Genomic DNA, 17,565 nt, shown 5'->3' on the forward strand with positions numbered 1-17,565 from the left:
CTGGCTCTGCACTCAGGAATTACTCCTGGCGGTGCTCAGGAGACCATATGGGATGCTGGGAATCGAACCCAGGTTGGACAAGTGCAAGGAAAATGCCCTACCCGCTGTGCTCCAGCCCCCTTACCCAGAATTTTTAAAATAAATGTTGATCCCATTTTATACTCACAACAAACAGGTAGTGTAGAATTCACTTAATTTTTAAAATGGATTTTAATTTTTAAAATCCTTTCTTAAAAAAATAAAGTCCAAGGCCACACCCTGTGGTTGAGGCCCGCCAGGGCTCCCTGCAGTGTACATGGGGGGTTGGGGTGGGAGCTTGACCGTGTCATGAATTAAACTCCGAGCCTTCTGGTCTGTTTTGAGCCATATCACCAACCACTAGAGCATTTTATTCAGTGGCCTGGAGATGCTGAGGATTGAATCCAGAACCTTACATGTAAATTCATGCACAATAGTGCAGAACCTACTTTTAAGTTCGAGTCTTCTTTGTTATTAATCTTAAAAGAATAACTGCAGCTAAAATTCATCCAACATTTGCTATATGCCAAATACTGTATATAGCAGTATATACAGTATATACTGCTTTATACTGTTTATATTCTGTATCTCATTTATATTCACAATACCCTTTAAAAGATACTATTATCAGGATTTAGAGAGATAGTATAGTGGGTAGGGCACAAGCCTTCCAGCCAATCAGATTTGCTGGATTTCTTTTGAGTCTATAATTTTAACAACTTAATAACAACTTAATTTTTAAAGATTATGAAAATAGGAATAACATTACTTCCACTAGCTTTGTCCAGAATAAACAAACTGTACAAAGAGGTGCTAAAAAATTCTTTGGAGAGTCAAAGATGCGGCTAAGAGTCAGAGCACGTGCATTGCATGTGTAAGGCTCTGGGAAAACAAAAACAAAAAACCTCTCAGGCTGGAGAGATAGTACATGAAGGAAGGTGCTAGCCTGGCATGCGGCCAACCCTTGTTCAAATCCCTAGCACCATATGGTCCCTGGAGCACTGTCAGGGATCATTCCTGAGGACTGCTGTGCTCCCCAATATGAAAAATATTTGGGGAAAACAAATAAACACAATAAAAATTATTTTTATTTCTAAATCAAAATAATGAAACCATTAAGGCTTGAGGCTCAGTGGCAGAGCACCTGGTCTGTATGTATGAAGCTGTGGGTCAGCCCCAGATTCTTGCCCTTGTGTTCAAGAATGATCCTAAGCGCCACAGCCAGTGTGCCACAAACACCACAGCCAAGTGTGTGTGCCCCAGAACCAAGTCTGAGTACCATGACCCAGTTTGCAAAAATACTCCATCCCAGGGCTTGACCACAGATACTGCAACAACAAATTGAAGAGGGAATCAACTTGCCATTATGAGGTGGAGTAAGCCCACAAGCACACTTGTGCTAGTACCTTTGGGAACTTGTATCTTTCTCATGGCTGTCATTTGTCAATGATACGTCTTTTAGCAGCTCTGGAAGAGGATGGTGATTAAGAGGATGTTTTGTTTTTCCTTTCCTGTGAGAGAAAAAACAAAATTACACTTCCAGTAAAAGAAAACAAATGTATGTACACACACACACATCTTATAACGTATTCTATAATTAGCCATCTGCTTCTTGGTACTATAGAAATACTACAGTAGGGCCAAAGAGATAATACAGCAAGTCAAGTGCTTGTCCTGCATGTGACAGGCCTGGGTTTGATCCCCAGCATCACATATGATTCCCTGAGCACTGGCCAGGAATGATTCCTGAGTTCAGAGTCAGGAGTAACCTGTGAACATTGCCAGAGGTGGTCCAAAAACAGTAACGAAAAAGAAATTCTACGCTATCCAAAATGGCTGTCACTAGCTCCCAACAGAAGATGCACTTTTAATATAAAATACAAAGGATTTCAGGGCCTTAGCACAACAAGAATGAATGTATTATTATTATTTTACTTGAGCCTCCCCAGTAGCACTGGGTGTGGTGGCTGGGCTCCCCGAAGGGCCTGACAGTTCAGTTAGGTCCCAGCAATGTGGTGCTGCTTAGGTCGGGTGGAGGGAGAGCAGGTAGTACCAGGACCTCATGCATGCAAGGGATGTGTTGTGCCCCTCTGAACTACCTCCCAGGCCCTCAATAATTCCTTTAGATTGATTATGTATTAAAATGGGACTATTTTAGAATATATCGGCTTACGTCAACACATTCCTAAAATGTATTTAACGTAAACTGAAAACATAAGGTGCAACTACATACAAATGCAGATGAGAGTATGAAGAAACCGGGTGTTTCATACATTGCTATGGGGAAGTAGAACGACACTGCCACTTGGGAATAACCCCACGCTCTTTACTCTCATGCATTTGCCATAAGCCCTAAGTACTGCACTCTTGGAATCAAACCTGAGAAAAAGGAAAACTTGTGTTCACACAAAAATCTGTACACAAATGTTCACAGCAGTTTGATTTAGAATTGTAGCACTATAGCACTGTTGTCCCGTTGTTCATCGATTTGCTCAAGCAGGCACCAGTAACGTCTCCATTGTGAGACTTGTTGTTACTGTTTTGGGCATAGTGAATATGCCACGGGTAGCTTGCTAGGCTCTGCTGTGCGGGCGGGATGCTCTCAGTAGCTTGCTGGGCTCTCTGAGAGGGGCGGAGGAATCAAACCTGGGTTGGCCGCTTGCAAGGCAAATGCCCTACCCATTGTGCTATCGCTCCAGTCCGATTTAGAATTAAAAAACAAAAACCTTGTATACAACTTAAATGTCCTTTAATGAGTGAATATTTATCCCTTAATCCATATCAATATAAAGGAGGAAATGATTGAGACATGCAGCAATTTGAACAGATTTCAGATTTCAAAAGCACGATGCCTAGTGAGAAGAGCCAATCTCAAAAGTTTATATACTATATGATCCCATTAATTTAACATTCACAATGTCAAGACTATAACAATGATGTGCTGGAGTGATAGTACAGCAGGTGGGGCCCTTGCCTTCCATGTGGTGAACTGGGTTCAATCCCTGGGATCCCGTATGGTCCCCCAGCACTGCCAAGAGTAATTCCTGGGTGCAGAGTCAGGCGTAACCCCGAGAATTGACCAAAAAGCCCCTTCAGGGGCCGGAGCGATAGCACAGCGGGTAGGGCGTTTGCCTTGCACGTGGCCGACCTGGGTTCGATCCCCGGCATCCCATATGGTCCCCCAAGCACTGCCAGGAGCAATTCCTGAGTGCAAAGCCAGGAGTAACCCCTGAGCATCGCTGGGTGTGACCCAAAAAGAAAAAAAAAAAGCCCCTTCACAGAAAAAAAAAAGACTATAGAGATGAAAATAAAATTAGTTACTAGAGGATGGAAAAAAGAATGGTTTTGACTTTAAAAGGGCACACAAGGGTCTTCTAGATGGTGATGATAAAAATCTTTTAGTTAGACAGGTAGTTACAGAAATCTATAAAAACTGGTGAAAATCAGGCTTGGTTCTTTTGCCTTTCATGCAGGCAACTCAGTTCAATCCCGGGGCACCTCAAATCGCTCCTCAAGCACCACCAGGAGTGGTCCCTGAGCACAAAACCAGGAGTAAGCCCTAAACAAAGCCAGGTGTGGCCCCCAAATCAACACATAAATAAAATTACATTATAGGACTCTTAACTTTAGAAAATATTAGGTTAATAATTCTGATTTTTCCCCATTTTTTTTGTTTTTGCAGAGCTGGGAATCAAACCCAGGAACTCACTCAGGTAAAGGAAGTGCTTTGTTACTGAGCTACATGCCCTGCCTCAATCATTTTGACCCAGTGAGTACGTATCAACATTCCTTCTCAGAATGGTCAGAATTAGTTTTCAAAGCAGATTAGTTCATCCTTAATCACTTATTGGGAATCCTTTCTTCCAGGATTCGTAAAAGATTATCTGAATTTCTACTGTGTAGATAACCTATAACTTGGTAAGTAATATGCTTCTGAAAGGCAAAGAGAACTCATAGACTGATTCTTTGTATGAATATTGTACCATGTGAAGGTGGAAATTTCCAGAGAATCGACTGTGTGCTACCATGTAAGTACTTTTAGATTTTTTCCCCCAATATTACATAAATGAAGACTCAAAGTTTAGTAATTTGTCTAGAAGTAACATGGCTACAAAATTCTAGCCAGAAACTGAGATGTAACTGAAAACACATTTATTACATGTATGGCACTTAATTAATAAATACAAGGTTGCTAAAACTACATAGCTTAGTGGAGGAAAATATTGAGTAATTAGAGTTTTGAAAAGTTCAAACTTGGGGCCAATGTGGGTAGGGCATTGCCTTGCACTGGCTCACCCAGGTATGAGCCCTGATATTCTATATGGTCTCCTGAGACCTACCAGGAGTGATCCCTGAGCACCACTGGGTGTGGGCCCCAAAACAAAACAAAATAAGATCATGCCCAAATCTGGTTATAAAGTTGTATCTAAGGTAGGAGAGCTCAATGGGCTTTACGTGCTGGGGGCCAGGTTTGATTCCCAGCACCACGTGGTCCCTGATAAGAGTGAGGGAGCACAGCTGTGAGCCCCACAGCCTGTGGCCCAACTGCCCCTTTGCCCCCCAAAGAAATAGTATATAGGGCTGGAGAAACAGAGTTCTTCTGTAGCATACAGACATCTGGGTTCCATCCCCAGCACCCCATATGGTCCCCTGGGCCCCACCAGGAGTGATCCCTGAGCACAGAGCCAGGAGGAAGCTTTGAGCATCCCCAGTGTGGTACAAAAACTAAGTAGTAATAATGATAAAAACAGACTATAACTTAGGATGTGTAGCATTCCCAGTAATTTGTCTGTTTAAAACTTATACCAGGGTCTTAGAGAATTGTTAAAACATCTTTTCAAAGCACTTATAAATGCAGACGGTATCGTTATTTGCTAAACTATAACACTTCACTAGAGGTGGGAGTGAATGTTGAAGCCGAAAGTATTAACTCTCTTAAATGTTTCAAGAAATAAAACCGAGACCTAAGGATGCTGGTGCTTCACTGCAGAGGTAGTCTGCGACGGGGATGAACAAAACCCTGTCTCCGCGCCAGCACTTTAAGGCCGTGTGACCGCAGGGCCGCTCCTATCTTTAAATACTGAAGCTACTGGGGGGAGGGTGTTGTTGCGGGTGGCACACCACGGCGCTCGGGGGGCCGGGGGGTCGCACCCGGGGTCGCACCCGGGGCAGCCGCGTACGGCAAGCGCCCTCCCCGGCCCCTCGATCTGGAACCCGTGTGTGTCCGCCGTGCAGAAGTGCCCTGAGGCGGCGGCGCGGCTCCGCGCGGGGCCCCACCACACGCGTCCGGCTTCACGGTCGCTCCCCGAGGCCTGGGCCCGGCCCCGCCGAGACCCGCCCCCGGGCCACGTCCTGGACCCGGCGGCGGGGGAGCGAGGTCCGAGGGCGAGGCCGTTCCCCCGCCCAGGGAACGGAAGGGGCGCCGCGGCGGGCAGGGGCCCGGGGCCGGACACTGCACTCACAGCTCCGAGCTCGGCGGCACGGCCTTCCGCGCGTAGCGGGGTACCATCCTCGTCTTCCGCCGCGGCCGGGCCGCGGGCTCGGCCCCGCCCCCCGGCTCGGCCCCGCCCCGGCCCCGCCCCCGCCCGCCACCTTCGGGCCCCGTCACGCCCCGTCGCCTGACTTCGCAGCGCCCCCCTCCGTGGGCGCCCACCTCTCCGCTCCCTCCGCCCTCCCGGCGGCCCCCGGGGCGGAAGTGACGTCGAGGGGCGCTCTCCTAACACTTCCGCCGGCGGCGGCGGTGACGACACGAGGGTTCCGGCCGGTGTCCCCGCCGCCGGCGTCCGGCTGTCCGCGCCAGGGCGGGGTGACTGAGCGACCGAGCGTTGCCAATAGCCCCAGGCAGGTTGCTGGGTTGCGGGGTCGCTTTCGTGTTCCGACTGCCCGGGCCGGGGTAGGGGAGGCTGGGGTCGGGCGGCGAGCGCGCAGCTGCGCGGATGCAGGGACCGTCCGGTGAGTGGGCGGCTCCGTCTGGCCGCAGTTGTGAACTCGTGCTTGGGTTCGAGGGGGCGTCCCTCTGGAAGCGGGAGGGAGGACTGACTGCCACCTGGGGGGAGGCCGAGCCCGAGAGCGACAGGGGAAAGTAGCCGCGCGTGGGGAGACGAGGACGCGGGCGGACTGCCCGGTGCCCGCTGTGCCGCGCCGGGTCCGTGCGAAGGAGGGACGAAGTCTCCAGGGTGATGCAGGTTTCTCCTTCGGAGTATTTGAGCTAGACAGATTTGACCCGGGGCGGGATTTTGGAGACGAGCGAGTAACACCCATTCTACAAGTAAACCCCCCAGGAGAAAGCGAAGTACCTAGCTATGGTGGAACTGCAACTTTATTAAACAGAGATACTAAACAGAGATCCTTGTAGTGTCTCTTAGTGTGCTACCCATGTCACTGCTGCTTAGTTCGGGGGACATGATATCGGATTTTCATGTGTCACATGATAGCAGAAGTTTTCAAAATGATTGTTAAATAGCAACATGATTTTAAGTTCAAAAATGTCATCAAGGGCTGGAGAGGTAGTACAGTTGGGCAAGGTTCTTCCCAGGGTTGGTTCCGGGCACCACAGATGATCCCGCGAACAGCCCCAGGAATGGTACCAGAGTACAGAGCCAGAAGCACCAATAGGTGCGGTCCACAAAACAAAATCAAATTTAAAGGGGCGGGATTGATCATTGAAAGGGCAGTGGTACCTTGTGTTGCATGTAGAAGGCTGGGGCTGGATCCTGGCACCTCTTGGTCCCTAGTGAGGAGCCTGAGCACCTCTGGATATAGCTAAAAATTTATATATTTAATTATTATATTTACATATGGTGTCAGCTGTTGTTGGCTATCTGTCTGTCATCCCGTTGCTCATAGATTTGTTTGAGCAGGCACCAGTAACGTCTCTCATTGAGAGACTTATTATTACTGTTTTTGGCATATCCAGTAGGCACGGGTAGCTTGCCAGGTGCTGCCGTGCGGGCTCCATACTCTCACTAGCTTGCCGGGCTCTCCGAGAGGGGCGGAGGAATCGAACTCAGGTCGGCTGCGTGAAAGGCGAAAGCCCAACCACTGTGCTATCGCTCCAGCCCACCTGGCCGAGTGGTTAAGGCGATGGACTGATATATGGCTAATGCAGTTATTATGTTGGTCTGTGGATAATTGAACTTTGGAAAAGAATAAGAATGAAGTCAACTACAAGAGTTCAGAGAATGGGATAATCTGCACTAGTTTGTACGGTTTATGTTGTTAAAACTTTAAAATGCAGCTTTCAAGGAAGAATGGAGGAAAATGCGGCGCTTGCTACGGTGGAAGACACTGTGGAGTACCACCTCTTCCTGATGCCGGATGAACCGCTGGACCCCCCCAAACACAGAGAGGTTCTTCAAAACCATATTGAAAGAATAATGACCCAGTTTGCACCTATGTTGGCTCCCTATATTTGGCAGAATCAGCCTTTCAATCTCAAATACAAGCCTGAGAAAGGTAAGCGTCTTTTACTTCTTTTGATTTGATATATATTATTTTTAATGTCATCCTAACATGAGATGTGAGTTTGCTTCATTCAGTGTTATCAGGAAATTTATATGCTTAACATTTTAATATTTGTGATGTTTCCCTCTCCACTCAGCCTGTAAAACGTGAAATACATACATATATATATATATGTATTTGTTTAATTGGTGAAAAGCTTCTTATTATCTTAGGAACTTTTGTTGTTGTTGTTGGTTTAGTTTTTTTATTTGGGGCCCCACCCTGTGGTGCTCAGATGTAGTTTCTGGCTCGCTGGTAGTGACCCCTGATGGTGCTCTGGGAACGGTATGTGGTATGGGTGCCTGTGGAGCAAGTGCCTTATCTCCTCCTGTACTATTTCTCTGGAGGAACTCAAGGCTCAAGGTAGTTAAACTCTGACTTTTCTTCAGAAACTTAATTACTTTACTTTGCCTTAATGTATGTCTGTACCTATACTAAACAGATCAGGTACCTGCCTGCCTCACCTGCATTGTTCCTTTAACTGTTCCTTAGTATTCCTCATTCTTGATCATTTGTTTTACTAGGTGGCATCATTTAGTAGGAGCTCTAAATGTCGTTCTGCCTGGCTTAGAAAGAGGAATAATTGTGCTTCATGACCATGATTTGCCACTCAAGAGCATTTTGAGATTGCTTATTTGCTTCCGTATATTGTTGATGCTTGAGATCTGACCAATGGCTAATGGCACTTTGTCCTGGCATTTCTTAGGCAAATGTCCTACCTGCTATACTATCGTGCCAGCCTCAGGAGTGTGGTAGCTATGATCTCATCAATCTGGCTTTCAATTTTGTACATCTTTGAGCTGGCAATTGCCAAATGACTTCCCTCCTGTTAATTTTATTGAACTCTTGATCACTGAAACACGGGATATTTACTGGCTCAGCATATTTCAAAAAATTTTACCCTTTTCCCCCTAGAAAATCAGTTTTTTCCCAGTGCTTTTGTTTTGTCTCTTTGTTTTTTTTAGGTAATGCACTAATTGAAAATTATTTTGCTATTGGTGGGGGGCGTGGGATTATACCTGGCTAAGCTCAGGTTACTCCCAGCTCTGTACTCAGGAGTCACTCTTGGCGGTGCTCGGAGAACCATACGGGATGCCGGAGATCGAAATCAGGTTGACCGTGTGCAAGGCTCAGGCCCCTATTTTGCTAATCTGTTGTAATCTAGATTCCTAGAACACTGCTCATTATTTGCCCAGTGTTTTTGCATGTGCTAGTCTTTTTTTTTTTTCCTGTTTCTTGAAACGCCAGCATCTGGTCATTCAGATGACCTCATAAGCATAACTCAGGATCTTTTACCTCACATAGCCTTTATTGTTTACCTCTGTTAATTATCATCTTTAAAAAAATATTAAATATTTTTTATTTTTTGGTTTACAATATTATAAATGGTTTCTCCTGCTTTAATCAAAATCAATTATTTTGATCCACACCTGTCACCAGTGTACTTGTCACCTTTCCTTCCCTTTCACCCACCCGCCAACTCAATTGTGGGTGTGTCAGTTCCCCTATTATGTTGACTCTGGATCTTTGTTGTTGCCTCTCTGTGTATTGTTAAATCCCACATATGAGAAAAATCATTCTATGATTCTAAAATCTTTTCTTCTGACTGACTTCACTCAGCATGATCTCTAGTTCCATCCATGTTGCTACAAATTGCATGATTTTATTTGCATAGTATTCCATTATGTGTGTATGTGTGTATATATATATATATATATATATATATATAATCACTGTCATCCTGTTGCTCATCAATTTGTTCAAGCGGGCACCAGTAACATCTCTCATTGTGAGACTTATTGTTACTGTTTTTGGCATATCCAATACGCATGGGTAGCTTGCCAGGCTCTGCCGTGTGGGCTCGATACTCTCGGTAGCTTGCCGGGCTCTCCGAGAGGGGCGGAGGAATCAAACATGGGTTGGCTGCGTGAAAGGCGAAAGCCCAACCACTGTGTTATGTGTGTGTGTATATATATATATATATATACACACACACACGCATATAACACACACATATATATGCACACATACATGTATATACACATATATACATGTATATATGTATATGTGTGTGTATATATATATACACACACATACATACACCAGAACTTCTTGATCCACTCATCTTGTAGTTGGGCGCTTGGGTGGTTTCCATATCTTGGCTATTTACTAGATGCATTAATGGACATCACTGTCACGGTCACTGTCATTCTGTTGTTCATCGATGTGCTCGAGCAGGCACCAATAACGTCTCCATTGTGAGACTTGTTGTTACTGTTTTTGGCATATTGAATATGCCACGGGGAGCTTGCCAGGCTCTGCCGTGTGGGCAGGATATTCTCAGTAGCTTGCCGGGCTCTCCGAGAGGGATGGAGGAATTGAACCCGCTGTGCTATCGCTCCAGTTCATTGATGAACATCACGATCAGGATCACGATAGCTCGTTAATCACCGATTTCTCGGGCGAACTCAGTAACATCTCATTTCGTCCTTTCCCTGAGATCTTAGAAGTCTATCATGACTTGTTGCACTGGGGGCTCTTCAGGGTCAGGGGAATGAGATCCAGCTTGTTACTGGATTTTGCATATAAATACACCATGGGAAGCTTGCAAGGCTGTACCATGTGGGCAGGAAACTCTCAGAAGACTGCCAGTTTCTCCCAAAGGGAGAAGCAGGCTAAAGATACTGCGCGGCCACTTGTGGCCGCGCGCTTCTGAGAGCTTGCTTTTAAGTCTCTCTCTGGATGTTGGCCATTGATGGGATTACACACACCTGGGTTCCTCTGCCGGTACCTTCATACATGAGGCCTGTCCGAACGTGTGGAGAGGGGCCTCGAGCATGGCTGTAGCTAGGTTCCGGTGGTCCTCGGCCACCGGGAGCTCTGCTCGGTGTGGGGAGGGAAGCTGGAGCCCATCCCCTCTGAGGAGCCCCAGGAAAGACAGCCAGGCGTGCGGGCAGGAGACTCTCTGAACATAGATGTACATATATCCTTTCAGGTGAATGTTTTAGGGATAGATGCCAAGAAGTGGTATTGCTGGATCATAAGAGAGTTCTATTCTATTTTTTAAAAATTTTTTGAGAAATTCCCCATATTATTTTCCATGTAGAGTGGGCTAGATGACATTCCCACCAACAGTGGATTATGGTTCCATTCTTACCACAACCCTGCCAGTACTGGCTATGTTCAGATTTTTTGATATGTGCTATTCTCAGAGGTGTGAGTTCATCTGCTCTTTTTGAGAATTCTTGTTTTGAGGTGACTTAGCTCCTGTGGTCCATCCTGAGTTCCTTAATAGTAGGCTTCCTGGATCTTGTCCAGTATAGTAGCCTTCTATGCCAAAATAACACGTAGTCAAACGATGAATGTTTAAGGGTTGAAAAAAATGAAGATACCGCTCTCTGCCCAGATGTGATCCCGAGCGGTCGCACACGAAGGCCCCTCCGTTTCCTGAATGCCCATGATCCCAGAGGCCCACTAACTACTTTTGGCACCCAGCGGCTTCTTGCAGAAATGCCTCTAGACTGTGAACTAAGCTGTGGCCCCATGCCACCCCAGGAGGGGAAAGGTTTTTCTCCCTTGTCCTTTCCTTGCCCTGGCGATGGCATGGTGACTGCTATCTTATAACACCCACTAAAGAGAGATATGAGCTTACAGTGATGAGGCTTCTGGCAGAAATTTCTCTGGACTTAATTACTAAGATACTTGAAATCCAAGACCTCATATACTCTTCATTCTCATCAATGGAAAACAAATTATCAAATGATGCCTTTTTGGCAGGTCTGATTGTTGGAGGAAAATTCAAAGTAATAGTGAGTTTTCTGTTGAAATATTGAATATAATCAAAGTAAAGAGAAAGTAAAGTGAAAATCATCAGCCACACAGGCGGGGGCGGGGGGGTTGGGAGGTTTACTGGGGTTCTTGGTTGTGGAACATGTGCACTGGTGAAGGGATGGTTGTTTGATCATTGTATGACTGAGACTTAAGCCTGAAAGCTTTGTCACTTTTCACATGGTGATTCAATAAAAAATTAAAAAACAACAACCACAAAATACACAGACTAGTGAAATTGCCTTCCTGATTTTTTTATGTTTTCTTCTAAATTCCAATTACATTAAATTTTTCTTTGGACTACTTAAAGATAAAAACTTTGATGCACTTGTTGTTGCATTAAATTGCAAAATGCTGGTAAATATCTTTAAGTATGTTGATAAAAATATTGACCAATATTAGGATAATTATGAATAATTATGTAAATTAAAATTACAGTATTATATACGACTAAAATTTTCTAATTATGTGGTCATGTAAGAGAATGTTTCTTTTCTTGACAAATTTCTCTTAAATGTTTTAGAATAAATGTTACCTAGTTCTTTAAAAAATAATGAAGATAAAGCAATTTAATTGGATAATTAAAATTCTGTTTTTTAACTTGCACTGCCTCCCCTTTTTTTTTTTGTTGGCTATATGATTGCATTTCTCTTGTTTTTTAGGAGGTGTTCCTGCTCATATGTTTGGCGTGACAAAATTCGGGGACAACATTGAGGATGAATGGTTTATTGTTTATCTAGTAAAGCAAATCACAAAGGAATTTCCAGAGCTAGTAGCAAGGTATTATAGTTATTTTAATAATTTTTAGGAATGCCATTCTTGAAATAGGCTGCATTTTTATTTAGTATATTTTTTCTGTATTTGGGTGGCAATCTAAGACAAAGATTTTAAAACAGACCTTGTTTTTTTTTTTTTTGTCCTTTTCTCCTGTGACTTCCTTTTTTTTGAGGAAGAATGAAATCCTTGGAGAGTTCAGCTTTCAAAATATTCCAAACAGGGGCTGGAGTGATAGCACAGCAGGTAGGGCATTTGCCTTGCATGCGGCCGACCCAGGTTCGATTCCCAGCATCCCATTTGGTTCCCTGACCACCAAGAGTGATTCCTGAGTGCAGAGCCAGGAGTAACCCCTGAGCATCGCCAGGTGTGACCCGCAAAGAGAAAAACAAAATATTCCAAACAGAACCTGTGTGCGTTAGTTTTATACAGAAATTGTTCTCTTTACGAAAGAACAAATGCACATGGTAAACATACTTTAAACAGTACAATAGGCTACAGTGTAGCAACACAGGGAAGAGAAGTGGGAGGGAAGGGGGCGAGTCTGCCTGACTTTCCAGAAGTAATCATCATTCAGTGTGCACCTTGTTATACTTGTATATGCTTGGCTGCAGGCGCCAGAGATGGTGCACTTGCTTGGAGTCCTGGGGTCCCAAACAGCAAAGCGCCTGGGATCACACCCAGGTATGTGAAGTGAGGCCAGGGATTGAACTGAGAGCCTCATCAACCTCAGCCTTTCAAGGCAGATACGGAACTATCCCCAGGCCCCCAAAGATATATCTTTTCACAAAAACTTATACATATTTCACACATTTATTATGTTTTCCTCATTTATACCGTAACTGTGTTTTTGAAAAAGTCATTAGCAAAAGAAATTTAAAGAGAAACTAGTATATAGTTGTATAGGAAACACAGCAGATTGCATTGACTCCCTTTTGTCTACTGGTAGCTAATTGTTCTTGCTAATGACCAGTTTTGCCAGCAGAGGGAGTCACACCCCCTTAACATAGTTTTCCTCTGTTGTTTTTTATTAACGTTCTCTTCTTCCAAAGGACATAGAGAAAAGTAACAGTAACTAAAAGCTCCTTATTACATAAATGTATATATAAATGTTAAATATAAATGAAAATTGAGAATGTGTACTCATCATCCATTTCAAAAATTATCAGCTCAGGTTCTTCTATTTCATCCATATCCATGCCCTACTCTTCCATCGTATCGCATGAGAGATTTAAATGAGAGATTTTAAATACAGTAATTATTTTTAAGGAAATCGTCAATGCTCTGCCATTTTATTTTTATCTGTTTTTGCTGTTGTTTTGCTTTGTTTTCAGACTACACCGACTAGTGTTCAGGATTTACTCCAGGTATGCTTAGGAACCACTCCTGGGAGTGCTGGGGGTTCATATGGGATGCCATGGATTGAACCTGGGTCTACTGTGTGTGAGGCAAACACCCTACCCCCTGTACTGTCTGTCCAGCTCCAGCCATTTTATTTTTAAATACTAGATGATGTAAATTGAACATATAAGAACTCCTACGCTAAAGAGTAGTGTTAGAAATGGGAATGTGGTTTCATATTTTGTATGATTTTATTTTTGTTGTGTGTTATTTGTATATGTATTTTCTCTCCTCATCTCCCTGAAATTCCTCCTTATAATTTTATAATCTTCAGTGCTTAATGGTCAAAACTTTCGGTTTATAGAACAGTCTACACATAGTACATTCTTGGGTATTTACTAAGATTAAAAAAAGAATTATTAGTATAAATCTGATTTGATTAGCAAATGTGCCCCTTTTTTTGTTTTTGGGCTACACATGGTAATGTTCAGGGGTTACTACTGTCTCTGTGCTCAGGGGATCATCTGGAATGCTAGGGATTGAACCCGGGTTAGCTGCGTACACGGCAAGCTCCTAGCCACTATAGTATCTTTCCAGCCCTAAATATGTGCTTTTTAAATGCAAAGCAGACTACTTTCTTTTTTTTTTTTTAACATTAGGATTGCAGACAATGATGGAGAGTTCCTATTAATAGAAGCTGCTGATTTTCTCCCTAAGTGGTTGGACCCTGATAACAGTGCAAACAGAGTAAGTATTCCTCAAACTTGGAAGAATGACAGAGGGGGAAATCAGATTGCCACATTTTTCACCTGTATCTCTAGGTGATCGAGTCTTAAAGAAAATGTCTCCTTTTTGAAGGTATTTTTCCACCGGGGGGAGTTGTGCATCATTCCTGCACCAAAGAAACCTGAAGCAATCTCCTGGCTGCCCGCCACGACGCCAACGATCCCACAAGCTTTGAGTATAATCTCAGCACACCGAGATAAAATTTTGGCTTCAGAATCTATCCAAGCTGCTGTGAATAGGCGCATCCAGGGGTAAGAGAAAAGCTGCTCCCATTCTGATGGAGTCTTCAGTTTAGTGCAGCTCTAGTCTTTCCTGGAATGTGGAATTCCTTCTGTCCAGATTGAAACAGATTTTACTCTGTTTTCACCCTTCATGAAAGTGCTTAACACATTCAAATAGATGTATTTTAAAATCAAAAGAATATACCTATATTTTACTTTTAAATTCATTCCCTGTGAGATACATAGCTACAAAGTTGTTCGTGACTGGGTTTCAGTCATATACTGTTCCAGCACCTGTCCCTTCACCAGTGTACATTTCCCACCAACAATGTCCCCAGTTTCCCTCCCACCACCATCACCCCTCGTCAATGGCAGGCACTTTCCTTCTTTATAGAAATAGATCTATATTGTAATTCCCACCCCAAAGTGTTATAGTTCCGTTCCAGTCATTTTTTAATAAATTTTATTTTTATAATGTTGTTCACAATAGTTTATTACATTCAATATTCCAACACCAGTCCCAGCACCATTGCACCTGCCCACCATCATTATTTTGAATTTCCCCACCACCACCCAAATCTGCCCCAAAAGCAGGTCCTAAATAATTTTTTTGTATTGCTTGTTATAAATAATCCGCTAAAAAATGACCCAGAAAAGTACCTTTAGTGGAAAGTGAAGTTTGTTGTATCTCACCCTGGAGCTATAATCCCTTGTATAAGAGATTATGTTGTTACAGATTGATCCTTGTGTGCTAATATATATATGGATTTTTTAATTGAGGTTGATTGTCTTCTGCTTTACACCCCATCAAATGTGGTGTGCTACTCTTGGTACATCATTGGTGTAGAGTATGAGATGTCACATGCCTAGAATGTGGCCCCAAGCTCCAGGAATTCTAAAATTTTGAATAGTGTCATACAGCTGATTTTTAACTGGGTGGTGACTTTGGGGTCTGGAGGCATCTCTGCAGTGTGTTTATCTCTTCCAAGATTTATGTGTGAGTCATGGGCATGAATGAACTTATATGGCACCAGAGGCAGTTTTTGGGTGTGATTAACAGGCTACCTACAAAGGGAGATCACAGAGGGAGATGAGGGGAGGTCCCTCATTCCAGACTGTGAGAGCCTGGAGATTTCGGTCACAAAACCTGCATACCCGAGATTTTCAGAAGATTCATTCTAACGGATGAGGCTCTTCTGGGCCTGTGGAGATCGGCCATAAACACAGCAGTGATTGGGTTCTGGAGGTCTGCTGCCAGGGCTCTGTTGAGGCAGGTGGAGGAACTCACCTGCCACACTCTGGAGCGCCTTGGATCAGACTCAGCCTTGTGAGGTGTCTGGATGCATCTCTCTGTTCCAGTCATTGCATTCATTTATCTCAGCTATTTTGGCTAAGATAAAAATCTTGAAACTGGGGCTGGAGCAATAGCACAGCGGGTAGGGCGTTTGCCTTGCATGCGGCCGACCCAGGTTCTAATCCCAGCATCCCATATGGTCCCCTGAGCACTGCCAGGGGTAATTCCTGAGTGAAGAGCCAGGAGTAAGCCCTGTGCATCGCCAGGTGTGACCCAAAAACCAAAAAAAAAAAAAAAAAAAAAAAATCTTCAAACCAAACAAAAGGAGGGAAAAAAAAGCCTTGAGACATTCGGGATAAAACCCAGTAGCCCAGTATACTCAAGTTTATTTCTGTAGTTCTAGGGCCGTGTCGGGGGTTTTCTGACGTAGTTGAACACTTAAGTTTGGAAGAGAGGATTTTAACTTGATTTTGTTGTTTTTAGGCCACACCTGGCCGTGCTCAGGGCTTACTGCCTGATCTACATTCAGGGGTCACTCTTGGCTCCACACTCGGTACCATATGGGATGCTGGGAATCGAATTTGGTCAGTTATGTGCAAGGCAAGCGCCCTGCCTGGTGAACTGTTTCTCTGGCCCAGGAGAGTTAGCTTTTATAACAGTTTAGCTGTTCAAATTTGATTATTAAATGTTCAGTACCAGAAGTCTTAATAATTTTTTAAAAATCTCGTCCAGCTTTCTCTTCATGTATTTAGTGCCATTTTGCATAATAGATTCTGATTTTAACTGTTCTAAAGTATAGTGGAGTTTTCCTTTTTCCTCTTTTTTTGTGGTGCCTCTTTTGTTGTGGTCTCTGCATGTGGGACCTGTACTTTTCCACAAGCCCATTTTGTTTTCATTGGATCCTTTAGCCCCTTTTCTTTATCTTTCACATCCTGCTTTTCCACTTGTCCTTTCCTGTCTTCCTCTGTGTGTGCAATGTCTTTTTTGCCCCCTCACATGCCACTTGCTTTCTCCGCCTCTTGTCCAAAGACACGTTAAAATGGAAGTTAATGGTAGAAGAATTCCAGTTGTTTCCTGTGACAAAATCGTGCTGTTTGTTGTCCTAGCTACCCGGAGAAGATCCAGGCCTCTCTCCACCGAGCGCACTGCTTCCTTCCTGCTGGCATCGTGGCAGTGCTGCAGCGGTGTCCCCGCCTGTTGGCTGCGGGGGTCCAGGCTTTCTATCTCCGTGACCCTGTCGACCTGCGAGCCTGTCGTGTTTTTAAGACCTTCTTGCCTGAAACACGGGTCATGACATCGGTGAGCGCTCTCTCATTCTCTCTCTCTCTCTCTCACACACACACACACACACATTTTCTCTGTCTCCCTCTCCTTTTCCTCTCCCTCTCTCTCTCTCCCCCCAATACCCCTTTTTCCTGCTCTCTCCCCCCTTCTCTCTCTGTCTCTCTCCCCACCTTCCCCTCTCAGTTTTAGCTTCCTTCACTGGAAAGGGAGTTGAACATTATTTTAATTGTTCACTGGAAAAATGAAACTATTCTGTTTCTTTTTTTTTGATATATTTTATTTATTTATTTATTTTTTATTTTATCACCATGTGGAAAGTTACAAAGTTCTCAGGTTTATGTCTCAGTTATACCATATTCAAACACCATCCCTTCACCAGTGCCCATATTCCACCACCAAAATCCCCAGTATACCCCCGCCCCCCACGCCAACTGTATAACTGATGAATTTCACTTCATTTTCTGTTCACCTTGATTACGTTCCATATATCAACACAGGGAGTTATACCCCCAAACA

The 17,565-nt window shown here is 44.1% G+C and overlaps 2 protein-coding genes across 4 annotated transcripts in view; one reads left to right on the top strand and one right to left on the bottom strand.

Moving 5' to 3' along the window:
- Window positions 1-5,611, bottom strand: part of FAM149B1 (family with sequence similarity 149 member B1) — a 47,836-nt gene extending 42,225 nt beyond the window's left edge. For both annotated transcript variants that reach the window (XM_055131135.1, XM_004615414.2), the window contains exons 1-2: window positions 5,481-5,611; window positions 1,425-1,529 (exon numbers count right to left, since the gene is read on the bottom strand). In XM_055131135.1, coding sequence (XP_054987110.1) covers window positions 1,425-1,529; window positions 5,481-5,527 — 152 coding nt within the window. In that variant the 5' untranslated portion in view covers window positions 5,528-5,611. The remainder of the gene's footprint in view (window positions 1-1,424; window positions 1,530-5,480) is intronic.
- A 115-nt stretch (window positions 5,612-5,726) lies between these two features.
- The window catches only part of ECD (ecdysoneless cell cycle regulator), a 35,315-nt gene continuing 23,476 nt past the window's right edge, over window positions 5,727-17,565 (top strand). Inside the window, exons 1-6 of one of the 2 annotated variants that reach the window (XM_055132651.1) lie at window positions 5,727-5,859; window positions 7,256-7,473; window positions 12,012-12,129; window positions 14,124-14,211; window positions 14,323-14,501; window positions 16,872-17,064. In XM_055132651.1, the coding sequence (XP_054988626.1) occupies window positions 7,269-7,473; window positions 12,012-12,129; window positions 14,124-14,211; window positions 14,323-14,501; window positions 16,872-17,064 (783 nt within the window). In that variant the 5' untranslated portion in view covers window positions 5,727-5,859; window positions 7,256-7,268. Of the gene's footprint in view, window positions 5,971-7,255; window positions 7,474-12,011; window positions 12,130-14,123; window positions 14,212-14,322; window positions 14,502-16,871; window positions 17,065-17,565 lie in introns of both variants that reach the window. The other variant, XM_055132650.1, reaches the window with a different exon arrangement.

The sequence above is a fragment of the Sorex araneus genome, chromosome 3 (genome assembly GCF_027595985.1).
Source record: "Sorex araneus isolate mSorAra2 chromosome 3, mSorAra2.pri, whole genome shotgun sequence".
NCBI lineage: Eukaryota > Metazoa > Chordata > Mammalia > Eulipotyphla > Soricidae > Sorex > Sorex araneus.